Here is a 20,297-nt window from a genome sequence, read left to right as displayed (position 1 = left end):
TGCAGATTTTTTCGTTAACCGCGTTTCGTTAACTTTTTTTCGTAAACCGGCGGTTAACAGATTACTGTGTCATGTTTAAACAGTTTATGAAGAAGAGTGTTCATTTATGTTGAATTTACTGCTTTAAGCCGGATTCCTTACAAAATACACAAATAAGTTACAATGCGATTACATCTAGTTCCCATAAACTAAACAAGAAAAATATTTTTCTTATGGCGCCCTATTCTGTTAAATAATCTTAAACACAATGACAATTGTGAGGTATTTTGACAAATCAATCAATATACTTATAATTATACAAAGAAAATTCCATATATCTAAACATTTTACTTGTTTCCTGGAGAGCATCAAATTTTTCGGATAAAGTATTGGCGATCATCTGACCAAACTTTGCTCTGTGTTCAGTTAGCCGGAATAACTCCTCCACACCAAACACCCGACCACATAGACAAATTCCTCTGATACCAAAATGTCCTAGCAAAACTGTTGGATAAAGTATTTGCGACCATCCAACAGAACGTCTCCTTTTTGTTCAGACAACTGGAATAACTCCACAATTTGAACATCCAACCAGTTAGGAATATTCCTCAGACACCAAACGTGTTGTCGATAAAGAATTAGCGATCATTCGACCAAAATTCTCTGTGTTTAGACAGCCGGAATAACTCCTCAACACCTTGAACACCCGACCACTTAAAAATATTCCTCAGACACCAAAATGTCTTACATAATACATCCTTTGGGCCATCCCCTCCTCCTCTAATTATCAGCAACAAGATTGCAAAATGAAATTGAGTAAAAACTCTTACCAAAAGTCTGCATGAGTACGCATCTCCATTCTCCATTTTAACGATAGCCTTTTCTCTATCACTATTGGCAAGGTTATAATCAGCTATTTTGGCACTGTAGACGATGTTGACTTCATTGGAAACATCAGGCGATGAAATCTCAGTGTTGACAGCATGCAGGAGTACATCATTTTCTACGATGAAGGCTACATTGCTTTGAACGTTGTCGTGGTCGAAGGTTATCATGGCATCTGAGCTGGCGTCCCATACCTGGAAGAAGGATTTTCGTGAATTATTTATTAACTTAATTATCATATTATAAGGGGGTACTGTGGATTTGTATTGTTTAGGTTAGGTACTTTAGCACTACAGCAGTAATATATACAAAAATGTCCCGTACTCGAAATGTATTGATGTAGTGCCAATACACCAACCACCTCGCCAACTTACACCTCACGGTTCTGGTACAAAAATGTAGCATACATGAAATGTAGTGATGTAGTGCCAACACACCAACCACCTCACTGCTTTGGTACAAAAATGTCCCACGCACGAAATGTAGTGCCAATACACCAACCACCTCATTTGTAGTAATACAAAAAGGTGGGACAAATACATTTAGTGAGGTGGCGGGATATTTTGCATATTTTTATGGGACATTTGTAGTGCTTCCAGTATGAGGTACTCAACACTATGTGAAAAAGGAAAGGTTTCATGGTTGTTAAGTCGGCGCTAATAAAAAAATTGTCCAAAGAAGCGAAGCTAGCAGTTCACAATGGAGTGGTGATACCAACCCTTTTGGCAGTGAGGTTCGGAACTGGCGAAGGAAGGATGAACGTAGACTGAACGCTGTGGAATTCCTGAGGCGTGTGTGTGGTAAAACCATACAATATACATTATGACCGTGTTAATAATGTGGAGATCCGGAAAGAATGCAAGAATGATGTAAGCATAGCGGATAAGATTAAGAAAGGGAGGCTTAATGAGAGGCGAAGAAGTGAGAGATGCCTTAGGCATGGCACGATCAAGTAAATCAAATACTTTAGTCGGGTTATGTCAAGAGTCAGAATAACAAAAGAATATATGGTGTTATAGTTGACGGTCAATTAAAATGGAGCAAGCAAATCAAAAATACTATAACTAGAGTAAGAAAACTAATACACATTTTCATTCGATTAAGAACCATCCTATCATCCAGTATAATTAAAATAATATATTTTTCTCTTGCCCAATCCATATTACAATATGGTATAAGCAAGAAGTGTGTGACAAGACTGAGTTGTGTGGGTGTCTATCCTCTACATCTACTCCTGAGGGGAAAAGGTATGTCGGTTAGTTAGTTAGTTAAGCTATTTTCATATGACTGGTTTTATCGACAATATGGAAAACCTACCTGCTTATTTTTAACAGCCTGACACCTCATCTGCTCAATGTGCTTCCACACTCCGATAGAAGTCATCAACTTCTTTGTGCTGTGGTTGAGCGCCGTGACCCGGTTCGACTTCCAGGAGGAGGATCCGCTGGGACGCTAGCTTCAGATTCTTGGCTGGAAGAAATGGGTTTTGAGGTTAGAACTACATATTTATAACAGAAGAATCTATGAAATACCTGATCAACATGGCTGTCGCATATGTGATTTATCGGCATTCCTATAGGTGGATATCCCAGAAGTTTTACTAACATACAAACATTTTGAAATAGAAAATTATGCATTTTAATAATTATTTTGTCAAAATTTAAATCGATTGTTCACTTGGCAGCCATTGCATCAATAATTGGAAAGTTTTAAGGTTCGTTATTTCTTCTTTTATTTAACCCAAAATATGAACTTATAATAGGTTCTGAGGTTCTCAGTTTGGGTTTAGTTAGAGTATAAATAAAAATGAGCCTAAAACAACTATTTTAATATTATTACGTCAAAATATGGTGTGGAGAAAAGTTTTGATAGTTATTTCGTTAAAATTAAAACCGATTGTTCACTTGGCAGCTATTGTTATTATTAGGTTAGTTTTTTTTCTTTTATTTAACCAAAAATATGATCCTAAAATACGTTAGTTAGGGTACTAAAATAAGTAAGTAAAATCATCCGTTTTTTTACGAAATAGCTACAAAAATGCATTTTTTACAATTTCCGAAAACTGAAATACTTACTTCTCAATATTATCTTACTACTACAAAAGCAGTAGTAGCTCCAGCATGTTCGTTCGACACCGGTTCAAGACAAACTCACAATCTTATGAAGCTGGTTGTAAAGGGATAAAAATATAATTTAAATATAAACTGGAAGGTGATTTTTGGTAGGCAAAGTTATGACCATACTCTAAGAAAAATTACAATGAGTCAATATCTAACTTTGACAATTAACCTTTTAAAAAATATTATTTATTGATAAGCCCCGTGTGACTGAAGTATTTCAACAGTCGAGTTAGTCCGATAGATAAATGTCTGAGGATGAAATTGTGGTGAATATTTCCTTCACCGCTGCACTTTTAATAGGCACAGATTATGGAAATTACACATTGTTTCAACTTAATTACTACAAGAAACAACGATTTACGTCGGATAGATGCTTAAAGATGCATTATAATTACATTTTTATTTAAAGTTCTAAATTTACCTTATAAAATGACTTTTCCGCCATTTTTTAATTTCTTCCTATGCAGTGACACTTGCGAAAGTTTCGTTTCAATCTAAATACGCATAAATCACTTAAGAATCTATTTTGTGCATGTTAATAGTTATTTCTTGTAGTAATTGTCCAAACAAAGTGTAATTTCCAAAATGTGTGCCTAAAAGTGCGGCGGTTAGGGAAATAATCACCGAAATTGCTTTTGATGTATACCTCGTTATACACGGTGTCCGGAAACTCGTAGTACAAGCGGGAAACTGGAGAATCTACACCACATGGGGAACCCAAAAAAACATAAAGTTTTTTGATTTGAGCATTTTCAAAAAAAAAAAAAAAAAACCAAAAAAAAATATTTTTCGGCTATTTTAGGGTTAAAGTTTTTTCTGGTGTTTAGGGTTGAATAACAGATGTCTTAACCCTGCAGAGCAGAAATATTTTATGATTACACCGGGTTAAATGAAGGGTGATTTCAAAATAATGCTTCAAATCCGAGTTTCTTCATTTGTTTTACTTTCAAATAGTTTTAATTAGTTGGGTACTTTGATCTTCAGTAATAATTTATAAGAATTTGATTAAAAAAAAAAAAAAAAATCAACTTGAAACTCGATTTACTCGATTTACTCGATAACGAAAGCTCAAATAAAAAAAAATATACTACAAAATCGACTCCAAATGTGATGTAGATTCACCAGTTTCCCGCTTGTACTACGAGTTTCCGGACACCCTGTATAATATATTTTTAAATTTTTTTTTTATATTAACTCCACACAGGAGGCCCTGAAGAAAATAATTTCCCTCAGGGCCTATGTCATCTTTGGGGATGCTGTGTGGAGGGTCTTTTTGTGGAGAGGAAGGAGTGAACATGGGTCTTGAAGAGTCCCATGTTGTAGGAGGGAGGAAACACAGAGGCCGGCAGTTCGTTCCACAGCCGAGCTGTTGAACTTAAGAACGAATCGTAGAAGCGACCCGTTCTCATGTGACAAATGTCAACCATGTACAAATGTTGGGCGCGCGTTTGGCGTGTATCCCGACTACGCACCGGTGCCGAAGGGATCAATGATGCTAGTTCCTCAGAGCATCTTCCATTGTAATACTAATAGAACAAGGACAGCATACCTACCTGACGCCTGTGCTCTAAAGATTGCAGTCCGTTTGTTGAGATTGGGGAATCTATCAAACGGACCGCCCGTTTTTGCACAGAGTCAAGGGTTTTTTTCAGGTATTTAGGGGCTCCGGACCAGAGATGGCTGCCAAATTCGACAGTGGGGCGCACTTGCGATTTGTCAGCAGTTGTGTACTATTAAAGTATCTGCGGGCCCTGTACTTCTGTACCAGCTTCTGAGAGGCCAACTTTACTCTGGCTTCGATGGAGCCCCCGTACCTGAGCTGGTCACTTATAGTTACACCAAGCATATCAATGGAAGGCCTGTTCGGAAGATTGCTTCCGTTGAAGGAGACTAGATTATCATTTGGATCCCTTTTAGACGTAATCAGACAGGATTGGGTCTTTGAAACATTAAATTCGACGAGATTATTTTTACCCCAGGAGGAAATACTCTCGAGATAACCGTCCATTCTCTGCTTCAAAGCCCTCCCAGCCGTTGGAGTTTACATATAATACGTGTATCGATGTGAAATCAATAAATTTATTCAAATATCTAACCTGGTGTGCAAGCCAGGGTGCATCCCACCATCCCACCGCCAGCGATGATATCATACTGATTTCCTTTGTCAACATCGAAATTTTGCGACGAAGAGATTACTTCTTGGGAATATGGTTAATTTTCAAGCAATTCCGACATAAGGAACGCAAATATAAAAGGCTTCCGATAGTTCCGATCATTTTGCCGACAGCTGTCATTTGTTTTCGTTTCAAATTGAAAACCATGGAAAAACTCCCTTTATTCTGACAGCGGGTGAAGCCAACAATATAAAACAAAACAGATATAAAAGATAATCACCTCCTTTTAGATAGGTACTTGGCAGGTAACGAATAACAACACTTCACAAACGCTCCACAAGTAATGCCTAGTCGCCCCCAGTGTCCCAAACAAACATTTTGGCTTTTAAATTGATTCTTTCTGAATTAAAATGATTTTTTCTTAATTGATTCCAACATGAATCAGAGAAGACATTTCGTTGAAAACTGTCAAATAAAATATAAAAGAAATCTATTACTAAACGTAAAAATTACTCTTATTATCACCCTTGTGCAAGACCATATTGAATCAGTAGTTCATTAAAGTACCTAATTCATACATTGGAAATACGTATGAATAAATTCAAACACGCATATAGCAGGTTGGGGTATTCATTACGATTTGGCCAAATATTGATTGTTCTCTGAAGTTCGAGTAATTAAATATGTAATAAAAAGTATAAACACATTCGTTGTATAAGTACTTACAAATCGATTTTTCAGAATTGGAGCAAATCAATGTTTAACTCGGTTTCTATGGTAACAAAGAAACCAAACAACAGTTTTCCACCGCCATTTGAAATTAATATTTACTTCAGTTGGACGGAAGATGATTTTCGAAGGTAAGTAAGACACCCCAATAAAATGGGCTTACATACCAATACAGTATTTAAAAACTCTTGTTTGAAAGTGCCATTGAATCCTTCGAGCAGATTACCCTCGGCCAAATATGAGAGGATATCTTTGAATCTGCCGTCTAATCGACAAAAGAAAAGAGATTTCATCTCAAGTGACATCGAAAACGATGAAATCAAGAACCAAATTTCGTTTCGCGAGTTTTACAAAAGTATCCCCGACTACAAAGACGTGACCCATCTTTCGAATCAAGAATTTTATTTGAAGCTTGAATGTCTCAGAGAAAACAAGAACGAACTTTTATTGAAATGTGGAAAACCTGTTCAGGAAAAGTGGTCGCAAGATCAAGAGTTTGAAGCAAAAAGTGGTTATGTTAACCGTCAATGCACACCAGTAAGACCAAGTACTTCAAAACAAGAAAAATCTGATTTCAATGACCATTTACGACGAAATTGCTCAAGTAAAACACGCAGCAGTGTAAATGAGTATAGAGGATATTATGGAAAAGACGATAGTGATTTTCAACACAATGATTCATTCAATTTTAAGCTTTCTAACGAGGACTTGGATAATAAGTATTTAAATCCTAGATACAACATTGAATTAAATCATGGCGAAAGTAAAGTTGGGCAGGGGAAAAACTCTGATTTTTCTGGCATTTGGGACGATGAGAGTAAAACCGCTTACGTTTACAGAGACGATACTAATATTCCTTTTCAAAAATACAGAAAGGTTGAGGATACACTGTCAAAAAAGTCCTTCAGTGTTCCGACAAGTCCTGTAAAGAAGTCGCCCAAGTATAATTTGGCAACTAATAATATCACATCACCACGCCGATTTAAAATGACAGAAAGGTAATTAGAGAATTTATGATATTGTCTTTGTTACATTTGCTTTTGTTTGCATATTGACATTTTAAGTTGGAATATTGACATTTTCGTACAATGTTGTTTTATAATCTTCGATGAAGAATGTTGTATTTGGGTTGAATTGATTCAGTTTACCTTCTCTAAATTAAACTAATACTTTGCGATTATCCATATTTTTTGCATAAGAATTTTTGAATAACTACCTACCAACTATGTATTTTATTTCATTGACCGCGAAATAACTTAATGAAAATGAAAAATGGTACATTGTGCATATTTTGCAGAGACGAGGAAAAACAGATGCTGAACCAGCTGAGAGACTATTCAAAGGAATTGGAGTACAAAGTTCTACATGATAAGAGTGAAAATAAACAATTCAGAGCCAACCCAGTGCCCATCGAGTCGAGGATTCCGCTTTTCGATAAAATAATGGAAGACCAAGAATTGAGGTTTAATTCCGAAGATAATTGATTTGGCCAACGTCTTGCACTTTATCACACTTTATTTTTGGATCGTTAGTTGCTTTTATTAAAATTTAATTAGTTTTAATCATTGTTTTTAAAACGCACTGGCTTTATGCAATGTAAACATAATTAAATTAGGTAATATTTAATAAGGCTTTTTTTTTTCTCTCACAATAATTTTTTTATTTTTTATCAGGGTTTTTTGGTTCATTTGCACAAAGTTATTTTTAGTCAAGTTAACTTCGCATTTATAACTTGTAATCTGTTTTAATTTTAAAAAATCCATTCATTGCCATCGAATGTCATAAAGATAAAGCATTCTGAAGCAGCTAAAACTCTTAAACGGTGATGTCTGGCTTAATGAATTTCTCACAACTTGTAGTTTCTGCAAATACTGGGCCAACCCAACTATTTTACTGTCAAAATGCCGTCATCGCCAATTATGGGTTTAGATCTAATATAATATCAATTTAACTGTCAAAATGCCGTCATCGCCAATCATGGGTTTAGATGTAATATTATATCCATTTAACTGTCAAAAAGACAAGATGCCATAAATATTATTGTTAAATAATGTAATTGTTCAACGAGATAGATGTTCAAAATATACGGAGACCTTAATTTTGCTTATTTCGGCACTTTTCTTTCTCGCAGGGATAATACTAAAAAACGTTAATTTTGGAGAAGGTGCAAAGTACAAGGCTCTTTATTATCGGTCGTTGCCACTAATCGATAGAAGCATATCGTCTGTACAGTGCTGCTGGAACGAGACGGAGTGCATATCACGTGACCCGCTAGGCTGTAACCAGTGGCGACGTGTGATGGAAAGATATTATTTTTTTTTCAATATCATCGGACATCTAAATTTTGCATTCGAAATATGCTCAGGATTTGCTCGTTAAAATCCTTCAGGTAAATGCATATTAGGTATTCATTTATTCAACTCAGCACCTCATAACTTAAGGTACATGAATATAATTCAGGTACGCCATAACACAGGGTCATGAGACGCTGTGAATTTCCACTTGTACCTGAGGACAGCTTTCATCCGGCTATTGAATTTCAGTGCAGCTTGATGAGAAAACCTTCTAAAAGTAATAGAGTCCCGACCCTTGAACGTGAAATCTCAAGGGGATGGAATTTCAACAAGGGTAATTTCATCAACTTGTATGGATCAATGAGCCGGATGGACTGGCAAAACCTCAGCACTTTCTGTACAGTAGATGAGACGGCGCAATATTTTTACAGATGTATTTATGACGTATTTGATTCTTGTTTTCCCAAAAAACGTGCAGGCTGTGGTGGTCGCAAGTATCCGAAGTGGTTCTCGAGAGAAGTCATCTCGAATATAGAGATCAAACACGCCCATCATAAGCGCTGGAAAGCTGAACGCCTTCAGAGTGAATACGATCTGTTTAGTTTTTACCGAGCGTTAGTTAGGCGCGAGATTCGAGTGGCCTATCGAGCCTACGTGTCTGAAATTGAGGAAAACATCATGCATGATCCCAAGATGTTTTGGCACTACATGAAATCTCTTCGGAAGGATGGTGGTCTCGAAGACACCATGATGAAAGGTAATCAGGAATTTCGTGGCTTGGGTGTGGCTAACGCATTTGCTGATCATTTTCAATCGGTCTACAATAAAGACCCTCCACTTCTAGACATTAATAATACGGCCACATTTAATACCAGAGGAGCTTCAAACGTCGATTTAGGTTTACTTACGGAATCTGACGTTATGAGTGCCATAAGACTCATTAAGAATTCACACTCTATCGTACCAGACTTCGTTCCTGTATTTTTTATTAAAGGGTGTGCCGAGTTCCTAAAAACACCACTATGTCTTATCTTTAACTTAGCTATAAGTACTGCCACTTTTCCCTAAGTATGGAAAAATTCAAAAATATGTCCTATTTTTAAGAATGGTTCGAAAAAGTTAATCGAAAACTATAGACCAGTTGCTATACTATCAGCTCCTGCTAAACTATTTGAAAAATTAATTCATAAATTCATTATGCCTCAGATAGACGCATACATTATCCCCGAACAGCATGGTTTCAGGAAAGGAAGCTCCACGGAAACCAATCTGATGGTTTTCACCGACTATGTTGCTAGGTCCCTAGACAGAGGATACCAAGTAGACTGTTCGTACAACGATTCCCCAAAGCTTTTGATACTGTGATGTAAGAGTTGTTTAAAAGTTACCTCAAGAACAGAAAACAATTTGTCACTCACGGAATCTTCCAATCTGCCGAATTTCTTGTTTTTTCTGGGGTTCCCCAAGGATCGATCTTAGGGCCTCTTCTTTTTTCCATCTTCATTAATGACATTGCTGGAGTCATTCGTTTTTCTCGCTTTCTGCTGTTTGCTGACGATGTAAAATTATTTCTTCTAATAAGAAATATTGTGGACTGCCTGCACCTTCAAGCTGATGTTGATAACATTTCAGAATGGAGTCAACGAAACAAGCTTCATTTCAATGTCATGAAATGCGTAGTTCTGACTTTCACCAGAGCATTTAGTCTCACATACCACAGGTAAACTATGCTCGGTCATAATCTCAAACGAGTTTCAAACATAAAGGATCTTGGGATTATGTATGAGAATAAGTTGACATTTCGTCCTCATATCGAAGGGGTGTGCCAGTCGGCCTTAAAAATGTTAGGGTTTGTACTCCGAACCGTCAGAGTTTTTTGGGATACCCGTGCTCTGAAGATTTTATACTTCTCCCTGGTCCGCAGTAGGCTGGAGAGTGGTTCGCTTATCTGGAATCCTCATGAGGTGGGGTGCTACCTCATGTTGGAGAGGGTTCAAAAAAAGTTTCTAAGATTTCTCTACATGAGGGAGTACGGCCACTATCCATGGCTCTACCCGACGAACTTTCTTCTGGGCATGCTGGGACTTCACTCCCTGCAGCTCAGAAGGGAGGGGTATGCCGCTACCCACTTATTCAGACTGCTGCGAGGCTATATTGAGAACTCATCCATTTTGGAGCGCGTGAGTCTCTATGTTCCAGATGACTATCTTAGACAACGTCATCATAGATTATTTTATCTTCCTGCCTGCAGAACTAACCTGCCAATGGTTCTTTTTTTAGGAGTATATTGCTCCTGAACCAAATCTCCTCCGAGATTGATATATTTGGCGTCAGTGAGGAGAGATTCAGAAGGGAAATTCTTCTGATTCTTGAAAGAGTCTCTCCACATTGACGAGAACTTTCACCACTGCCTGGGATTTTTTTGGAAATTCCACATTTCTTGAAATTTATTTTTTTAAGTATAAATACTTGAAAACAATCTTTTGTAGAAAAATTATATAACTTAATTTCTTATATGTATTTATTTAATATCAACGGTATAAATATACCATAAACAATGATAACATGTCACAGTTAAAATCGTAGAAATATTTTTAAAAAAGAATTACAAATATATGTGGCATTTGATTGTGACATGACATTAGAGAGTATGTAAGTAAGTAAACAAGAGCTACAAGTACATAAGTTTCTATAGTGCAGATAAGGTAGAATTAGATTAAATTAATATTGATTGAAAAGATTTGATAGCATAGCCCTCTTGTACCTACCTTAGATCTGCCACATCTGCGTATCTATTACTAACTTCATGCAACCTAGATACAAGCGAGTGTTTGGAATACTCAGTCCTGATATTGTTGCATTTAAACAAAATTTTAGAACGAGTAGCTCTCGTGGGTATATGAAATTCAATGAGGTTAATTAAATCAGGACTGTCTATACTACCATTTACAATTTTGAACATAAATATTAAGTCGGATATAATTCTTCGATCTGAGAGTTTTAATAAATTTAGATTTTCATCAAGTAATTATAGTTTATATTTTCAATGGGAATACCGAGTTTAAAATTAATGTGTCTTAGGATTTATGTTGAATTTTTTCGATTGAATCTGAATGTAATTTGTAGTGGGGGGGACCAGATCGAGGAGTTATATTCGACTTGACTACAAACCAGGGATGTATACAACATTTTTAATGTTGAAATATTCTTGAAACCTCTGGGATTTCGAAGAATGAAGCCTAGCATTTTCATTCCTTTATTATTAATATTATTTATATGCGATATAAAGTTTAATTTAGAGTCGAAAGTTATCCCCAGGTCATTAATTTCTTCGACAGAAGTAAGGATTGAGTTATTGAGTTTATATGAATGAATAATTGGTTGATTTGTTCTGTAAAATATTATTGAATAACACTTATTTATGTTCAGATGAAGTTTGTTAAGAGAACACCAATTAATTAACCTGTTCAAATTATTTTGTAGACAGATACAATCTTCAGCGCTTTTGATTATTTTAAATATTTTTAAATCATCTGCGAAAAGTAACGCATTAATATCTTCATCAAATATATTTACAATATCATTTATGAACATTAAAAGTATTAAACCCTAATTTGTAATTGTGTAAGAAATTAATAAATAAAATAGTGAAATATCACAAAAAAGCACACGTACTCTAAATCATGTATCAATAAGATAAATAAATAAATATTAGGTATTCATTTATTCAACTCAGCACCTCATCGCTTCAGGTACATGCATATTAGGTATTCATTTATTCAACTCAGCACCTCATAACTTCAGGTACATGCATATTAGGTATTCATTTATTCAACTCAGCACCTCATAACTTCAGGTACATGCATATTAGGTATTCATTTATTCAACTCAGCACCTCATCACTTCAGGTACATGCATATTAGGTATTCATTTATTCAACTCAGCACCCCATAACTTCAGGTACATGCATATTAGGTTTTCATTTATTCAACTCAGCACCCCATAACTTCAGGTACATGCATATTAGGTATTCATTTATTCAACTCAGCACCCCATAACTTCAGGTACATGAATATTAGGTATTCATTTATTCAACTCAGCACCCCATAACTTCAGGTACATGCATATTAGGTATTCATTTATTCAACTCAGCACCTCATAACTTCAGGTACATGCATATTAGGTATTCATTTATTCAACTCAGCACTTCATAACTTCAAACATGAAATAAATACAATGGTCATCGACATCGGGTTTGGGTCCCATCCAGGCGTGTTCAATTCCTTGGCTAAACACGCTCCATCACAACACAAGCAAAAAATTTTTGGTTACTGTGGTGGAGTAGGAGATTTAAAAATATTGTCAGGTTCTTCGTAACCCGGGAATGTTTGTCTTTCTTTTAGAAAAAAAAGACCTTCACACAACACGTATTAATCTACACATTACACATACTAGATCCATCCTCTTTCCCTCCCCCCCAGATTTCCGTTCCTATAAGTTATTGTAACTCTTTTTTCCTTATAATCACAAATAATTATTAAGACACATTGGTGAAAACATATTATTTTTTCAACTATTTTGTATATATATACGTATTTTAACACCTTTTTAATTCTTCAATGTAATACACACGTATAAAATATTGTAAACTGTTAGTTTTTCCAGTAAAATAAAATAAAAATGGAAAAAAAACCTATTGTTTTCTAGGGATATTTTATGATTTAAAATTGACTGTGCCAAATTTGTTAGATTTTTGGACGTTGCAGAGTTCTACAAAATAAATTTCATAGTTCATTTAAATAGTTTTTTGGTGTTTTAGGCGATCCATATCAAAGCTCCAGTCCACGGCCGAGTTGCAGGCCCAAATGCGCCCCTTCAAGTTCACCGAAAGAGAGGAGCACGGCCTGAAGGGGGGCCTCAGCAACTTCCGCCTGTGCAGGTCCAACCCCCAGCTCAGCATGCCCGCGCCCCCTCCCGACACTGCCAGGAGTAGTCACTTCAAAGCCAAACCTGTGCCAAAGAACCTGTTTAGTAACTATATCTATGAGAAGATGCGCGAAGACGACTTTTATAGGTAGGTTTGAAAACTTTGCTTTAAGCACACCAACATTATTTATCAAATAAAAAGATCGATGCTTTAAAGTAGTCCTATTTTTTAACATTTCTCTAGGGCAAATTACGGTGCAGGGGAATGCCTCACTGCATGAATTATTATTAAGGCTCCCCCAGGGCTTGTTTTAGACGAATTTATTTAAATACGTATTAAATACATCTATATAATTAGGGTACATACTGTAAAAAAACATGTACTATTTAGTTAAATGCGTATTAGGTACATCTATATAAGTACCTAATAAATGAGCTAATACGCATTTATTTAAATACGTATTAGGTGCACCTATATAAGTAGGGTACACACCTGTTTTTTTACAGTGTCTGTCTCACTAGGGATATCCAGTGTCGAGACAACCTAGTTAAGGTCAATTTTAAATCATTTAACATATACAACTCTTACGACGAAATCGAGAAACATTTTCGAATCACGAAACTACTCAACAGGAGAATTGTCGCTGATCAGATGCTCTTGTATAAAATTATTAACTCTAAAGTTGACTGCCCGGAGTTGCTGAACAAAATAAATTTCCATGCGCCAATTCGATACAGCAGACAAAATACCCTTTTCTACATTGATATAATTTATACAATACCAATTCCAACCAACATGAATTTATGCAAAGGACATGTAACTACTATAATAATAAATTAGCAAATATAGACACCCGTGCTGACATATTCACTGCTAGTTACTATCACTACAGAATTTCATTGTATCACATTCTAACTCATATTAACCACTGTTAAATTGATTGTACCTAATATTTTAATATTACTTGCGTGGCAACTTTTCCTCATCCCTCTCCTCCCCTTTCCCGTTCCAACCCAAGTCTATTTAAGTATAGTTAAAATCACTTTTATTTATTGCCGTTTATGGTAGGCATATTATAGGTTTATCGTTTACAGGTTAGTTTTATGTTTCTATATATATCTGTGAACATTAATAATTGGTCTGTTTTTTTGTTATTCTCTTATGTATATTATATTACTAAGACTGTTTATGTTCCTCAAATACATAAATAAACATAAATAAGGTTAAACGCGACGTTCGTTGTAATCTATGTGTTCATAGATGGCGTTAATTTAATATTTTTTTAAAATACGCTTTTTGCAAGTTATGCTTTACAATATTAAGACGAATTATTTGTTTGTGCCCAATATAAATATAAATAAATAGTATTGTCGGCATAAAACTTCAAATCTTTCAAGAAAGGCATACAAATACCATATTGTATAGGTGATGAAATCCAATATTGTATTTTCATGCATCTCTTGAAAGAATTGAATTTTTATACCGAAAATACTATAAATTTATAAATACAATATTGGATTTCATCACCCATACAACATGGTATTTGTATTCCTTTCTTGAAAGAATTGAGTTTTTATATTCTTTCAAGAAAGGCATAAATTTACCATATTGTATAGGTGATGAAATCCAATATTGTATTTGGATGCATCTCTTGAAAAAATTGAGTTTTTATACCGAAAATACAGTAAATTTATATTTATATTGCGTGTGTACAGGCGCAAAAAAATAATTCGTCTCATTTTTATAAATTATAAAAAGTGTATTTTAGTAAAATAATATAATTAACGCCGTTTTTGAACGCGTAGATTATAAAGTACGTTGCGTTTAACCCTATCGAATATTATATTTTAATCATAGTTTAATTTTTCGTAAAGCTTAATTTCAATCGGTACATTTTTTTGATAAATTGAAAGCAATAAACATTTGACAAAATTAAATTAGGTTGGTATTGGTATTGCATGTACCGATTGCCCGTTTTATTCCCATTTGACTGCACGGGGGAATTTTAAAACATATTTTTAGTTATTATAATGTGATGTATGGTAATTCGGTTGAGTTGTTGATCGATAGATGGTGGTAGACATAAAGCCTACGCCAGAGTCCGTCAGATGTCGCTAGGGTATAACAGGTACTTGCGAGACAATATTATCGGACAGCAAGCCTCTGGGGCTCAGAGATTTACCTACCCTCGGGTGTAGTTTAGTGTAGTTTAGCCAGACCTGTTATTGTAACGTAAATAAACGCAATTATATTAAGAACCTTTTACTATTTTTAAAGAGAACACCCCACCCCCGAAGTCTGCATGAGTAAAGGCAAGTTTGCCTTATTTTTTTATGGGAGTTCTCTCTACAACGTACTTTAGAGAAAACCGCCACTGGCCATAACATTTTTTTAAACGTTGATTGCAGATTGTTCCACGTCTTTATAAATAATAAAATTTTATTAATATTGTGTTTTGTATATGTATGAATTTGAAGTCACTTTGTTTTTGGTGTTATTAATTCCAGAGCCCTTAACCGCAGGATTCGCGCCGAGGAAATGCTCAAAGCCGCTTCTCTCCCTCCATCTATGGCCAAACGAGAAAAGCGCAGCCAGGAGTACTGCAACTCCCCCGATTTATCGAGGAAGATGGACCAGAGGAGTGACACCATCACCAGCGAGAGCAGCACCAGCGACAAGTCCAAGAAGAAGAAGAGGAAGAAAAGAGGAGGATCATCCAGACAAAATAAAATCAACCGGGAATACGAACACTTGAAACACGAGTTCGTTTCTTCTGAAGGAATTGGATCACCCACAAAAAACAACAGAAATTTGACAGGGGTACACAATAAATAATAGATGTTATTTCGTAATTTAAATTAGTGTATTTAATGGAGTAGCAAAAATCCAAACTGAGCTCGTCTGCTTTTTAGGGTTTGATATGAATTTGTAATTCTGACACCTTTGTCTAGCCCTGGTAGTTATTTAAAACACATATATCGTATTTCCGTAACGTATTATTTTGAAAATTTTGGAAATCCTGTATAAATTTGAATGAAGTGTTATTTTGTGAATTATCCATGGAATAGTGACATTTAGACGGGTTGTTTCAAAGAATTTGAACAATTCTGCACATTTCAATGTTGATTTTCACGTTCTGTGAAGGTTCTTTTCGAATTCTGTTATTGTTTCAGTTTTGTGAAACAATTGTCTAATGATGATATTTTAACAGAACTTGAAAATCGACTTTGGAAGTTGGTGAATTGTTCAAATTCTGTGAAACAACCCGTCCTTAGAGTAGCCATATGTTAACATTAAAAAACAGGAATTCTCCACAATCTAGTACTATCACAAGTAGAGATAAAATATCTGTGACAGTATTTCGAATCACAGATACGAGGCGTATCCAGAAAGTAAGTGTACTGAATTTTTGTAGGTTACAATTTTTTTTATTGAAACATAAAAATTACATGGTTACCGTAGTACATATGTAAGCTATTTTTCGACATAGTCGCCATTCCTCTCAATGCAGGTGGTGAAGCGGGGTATCAACTTTTTGATGCCTTCCTCGAAGTAGTTTCCCGCCAACCCCTTCGTCCACTTCTCCACCTCCCCCTTTACCTCCTCGTCGGTTGAAAACCTTTTTTCACCCATGTACAGCTTCATGGAGGTAAAGAGATAAAAATCTGAAGGTGCTAGGTCAGGGGAATGCGTGGGTGGTTAAGGACATCCCATTTAAACGAAGCAAGCAGTTCCTTCGTTGCGTTGGCCGTGTGTGGTCTGGCATTGGTCGTGCAGCAGGCTGACTCCCTTTGTCAGCATGCCTCTCCTCTTGTTTTGAATCGCCTTCCGCAATTTTTTTAGGGTTTCACAGTATCTTGCAGAGTTGATGGTCACCCCTTGAGGCAGATATTTAATCAAAATTATGCCTTGACAGTCCCAAAACAGGGATGCAATAATTTTCTTGGCTGAAATTGTGGTTTTGAACTTTTTGGCGGAGGGTGAAGAGGTGAGAACCATTTTTAAACTCGCAATACCTCTTGTACATACTCGTGAAATTCATAGCTTTATCACCATATGCAGTTTTCACCAAATTATAAACCTCAAACGGAGGTTTTCCCTTCCAAACGAGATAACGGATGACACCGCGTATTTCGCACCTGGCGGGAGATTGGATTGACATTTTTTTACGAAACGTGTTGTCACGCCGACACTTTTCAACGTACTGACCTTGAACCTGTCTCATTGCGGAGGGGAAGAGTCAGGCTACACGTAAGTGTTGCCAACATGTCGAAGATAAAACTCATTCGGTTGTGAGAGCCTTAGTACACTTACTTTCTGGATACGCCTCGTATTTATTTAAACGGAAGTTATTCATGCAGCCTCATAACAAAAAAATTAAAATCAAACTTGGGTTCAGTTGTTTCGCAAAAAATCAAATTTATTTTTGTCATCAAATTGCCATTCAGAGCCATTTAAGTTTTTTTATTTTAACACTTGAAAGGTCCCCGTTACGCCGATTCTAGAAGCGTTTCAACATTCTATCAAATTGTAACAGGCTAACAAGCTTAACAACATGATAGTTGTCCTCTTCTTCTGCTAACCGGTTTTTAACGGTCACCTTTAAGGTGTCAAAATACAAGTTTGTCACATTAAAAAAATAGGCAAGTTTCTTACAAAACTTTGCCCTTTGTCGAGATTGTAAAATTATTATTTTTTTAACTGATATAAATTTCAGGAGCTTTTGAAAAAACTGTACGGCTCCCAAGGCAGAAATCAGACCCCAAGTTACACCAACCGTTCTCGTTCGGCCATCGAGGTCCCCTCGGTGAACAGATCCAATCTGGCGGCCGTGCTGAGGATAGAATCCACCAAGAAGAAGATGGAGGCTGATGTGATGAAGATCTTGGAGGAAGAACGCTTCCAGACCGAGGTCAGGTGGCGGGACAGCGTGCTGCGCAGGAAGCCAGCCTGGAACACTTTGAAGTACAGGTTTCACAAAATCAAATGCTCATTTAGTGAATACTTAGATTATAAATATGAATCACTGCGTACATCGTCGTTGTTCTCCACAATATCATTGGAGATTCGTCGACTCGTAGTTTTAGGGAAATTTTGGACGCCTTACGCGGAAAAAGATTAGTATTGCTAATTTATTAAGAATTTCTTCAAATTATTGGAAATCTCGCTAAAAACGGGATTGCAGGCCGTTTCCTAAAAAACTTTTAGTATATTACTAATATATCGGAACACGTGTTCACGCACCTCCATTTGCCTTGATTATATATAATGATAAAATTTGAAAACATCATGATTTTTATGAACACGTATTCCGACATAGAATATTCAAATATATTAGTATTTTACCAAAAAATGATCAGCAAATCTATTAATTTATCCGTTAAGGATCGTCGATTTATCCGTTAGGATTTATCGTTTTTGAGGATCGATAATTTGAAGAGATTCTTAATAAATTAGAGAAACTTATTTTTTTTCGTGTAGGAAATATTCTTGGCACAATACTGGAGAAATTAATATTTGGTCCAAAGCGCCAAAATAATAAAAGTAATAAGTTACTTTCACTTTTAAGATAGTTGACCGAAATACATTTTTTTGAGGTGTGGTGAGAAAAACAAGGTTGAGGACCTTTGCTCTAGAAACGCATTTAAAAGTATAAAAGACAATTCCACATCGATTTTCATGCTATCCATGGTTGAGATAAAATAAATAGAAAAATGTATTGCGTAATTAAGGCGGAAAAACTCATTAGTACGATGGCCAAAGGAATTTTTTTTGGAGTTGAACGCTCTCATCCAATTTTGGCCTGAAATTTTAAAGAGGGTTTCAAAGTTTATTGGAGTCCTATACAAATTCTGAGAAGAAAAGAGGAAACCAAAAACAAGTTTTTTTCACCGGATAAACTTTACCTGCACCACACCCATAAAGGTTTTACTGTACCCACACTAGAATGAATATAACATCTAAAATAAATAAATATAACATCTAAAATAGACTATTCTGTTTTCTGACCGATAACGCATTGAATTCATTATTAATTTAATACTGGATTATTTGCGATTTCGCTTACATTATGAGGAATTTCGGTTTATAATGAGGGTTGTTTGAATTTGAGAACCGAAAAAATATTATAAAAAAAATATTTTTTTTTGCTTGTTTACAGTCACTCTGGAGATTTGGCCATGAGACTCCAGACCAGAAAGGACGAAGAGCGACTTCTACAAGAACAGTTTTTGCACGAAATGGAACTGATGTACGGACGGGTACACAGACAGCCTCTGATGTTTGAACGGACATACGGCCCTCGAAGGAATGGATCTTCGAGGGAAACCAACTATTTTCAAGAAGATAATAAGAGATCAGCTAAGCCAAGAAGTGCCTTGGTCAATAGAGAACTCACGCCAAATACTGCCTCGCCAAACCGCTCAAGGAAGGTTTCCATAAACGAAACTGCTGAGACTATAAGAGATGAAATTGATGATTTATTTGACAAAAACAGTGATGATGAGAAGGATTCTAAATCTTCTGACGGTGTTCCAGAGAGCATAGAGAATGGTTATGGTATTGAAGAAGATGAACAGTAAAAATGTATGTTGGACAGCTGTGATTATACATCATGTTACTAGCCAAGTCTTTTCTTGCGTTGACATGAGAGTAAATAAGTAGGACTCCTCTAAACGCAGAGCTGGAAATACGATTCGAGGAAAATACTGGAAGAATGTCCAATGATACTGGAATGAATCTGATTAGTTAGTATTTTGCCGAAATGTTGCCTTTTGAATTTTATAACCTCTTCTCATATCAAACAGGTGTCATGCGCTTGACATTTACGAGTGTTTGTCACCGAGATATTTGACAGTGTTTAGATTTAAAATTAATTATTGATTTTTATTAGGAATCTCTTTTGAAATTTTACTCTGTAGATGTGATTTTTTCTTATCATCAATCAAAAAGTTTATGTTACATTTATATCGATGCTTATTATTATGCTTACGTTGTTTGTTTTGATAACTTATATTATTATAAAACACTCATTATTTTTAATAAGGTTGTAAGTTATTAATTTTGATTCACACATTTATTATCTCTTACACTACTTGTTGCAAATAAATATACACTTTATTTCGTATGATATTTTTATTGCTATTAAATAAAACAAATCATAATGACAAACAAGCAAGGGCGAATAATAATCAATGTAGGTGGGTGATCATATCAGTGGTATACAGTCAATAAAGCCTTAGACACATTA

General features: G+C 35.6%; 1 protein-coding gene and 1 long non-coding RNA gene across 2 annotated transcripts; one reads left to right on the top strand and one right to left on the bottom strand.

The window, feature by feature from the left end:
- Positions 1 to 54: 54 nt before the first annotated feature.
- On the bottom strand, positions 55 to 5,274 carry LOC149416969 (uncharacterized). Its single transcript, XR_016303395.1, has 3 exons — positions 5,081 to 5,274; positions 2,182 to 2,334; positions 55 to 1,058 (listed from the first exon to the last, which is right to left on the bottom strand). It is a non-coding gene; the product is annotated as an uncharacterized LOC149416969 (long non-coding RNA).
- Positions 5,275 to 5,980: 706 nt separating this feature from the next.
- Positions 5,981 to 19,629, top strand: LOC149416968 (uncharacterized). Its single transcript, XM_089641354.1, has 7 exons — positions 5,981 to 6,364; positions 6,521 to 6,825; positions 7,125 to 7,289; positions 12,941 to 13,195; positions 15,556 to 15,868; positions 17,766 to 18,019; positions 19,209 to 19,629. The coding sequence occupies exons 1-7, from the start codon at positions 5,981 to 5,983 to the stop codon at positions 19,627 to 19,629; spliced, it is 2,097 nt and encodes a 698-aa protein (XP_089497480.1).
- The last annotated feature ends 668 nt before the right edge of the window (positions 19,630 to 20,297 follow it).

This window comes from Hesperophylax consimilis, chromosome 16 (assembly GCF_061612785.1).
Source record: "Hesperophylax consimilis isolate HC1 chromosome 16, BYU_Hcon_1.0, whole genome shotgun sequence".
Taxonomy (NCBI): Eukaryota; Metazoa; Arthropoda; class Insecta; order Trichoptera; family Limnephilidae; genus Hesperophylax; species Hesperophylax consimilis.
This window is presented reverse-complemented; position numbering and strand designations above follow the sequence as displayed.

Excerpts from the sequence above, each read along its gene's own strand:
- LOC149416968 (XM_089641354.1), top strand. The coding sequence starts at position 5,981 with ATGGGCTTACATACCAATACAGTATTTAAAAACTCTTGTTTGAAAGTG. Across the intron at positions 6,365-6,520 it reads TTAACCGTCAATGCACACCA|CTTTCTAACGAGGACTTGGA; the intron begins GTAAGACCAAGT and ends TTCAATTTTAAG. Across the intron at positions 13,196-15,555 it reads CGCGAAGACGACTTTTATAG|AGCCCTTAACCGCAGGATTC; the intron begins GTAGGTTTGAAA and ends TATTAATTCCAG.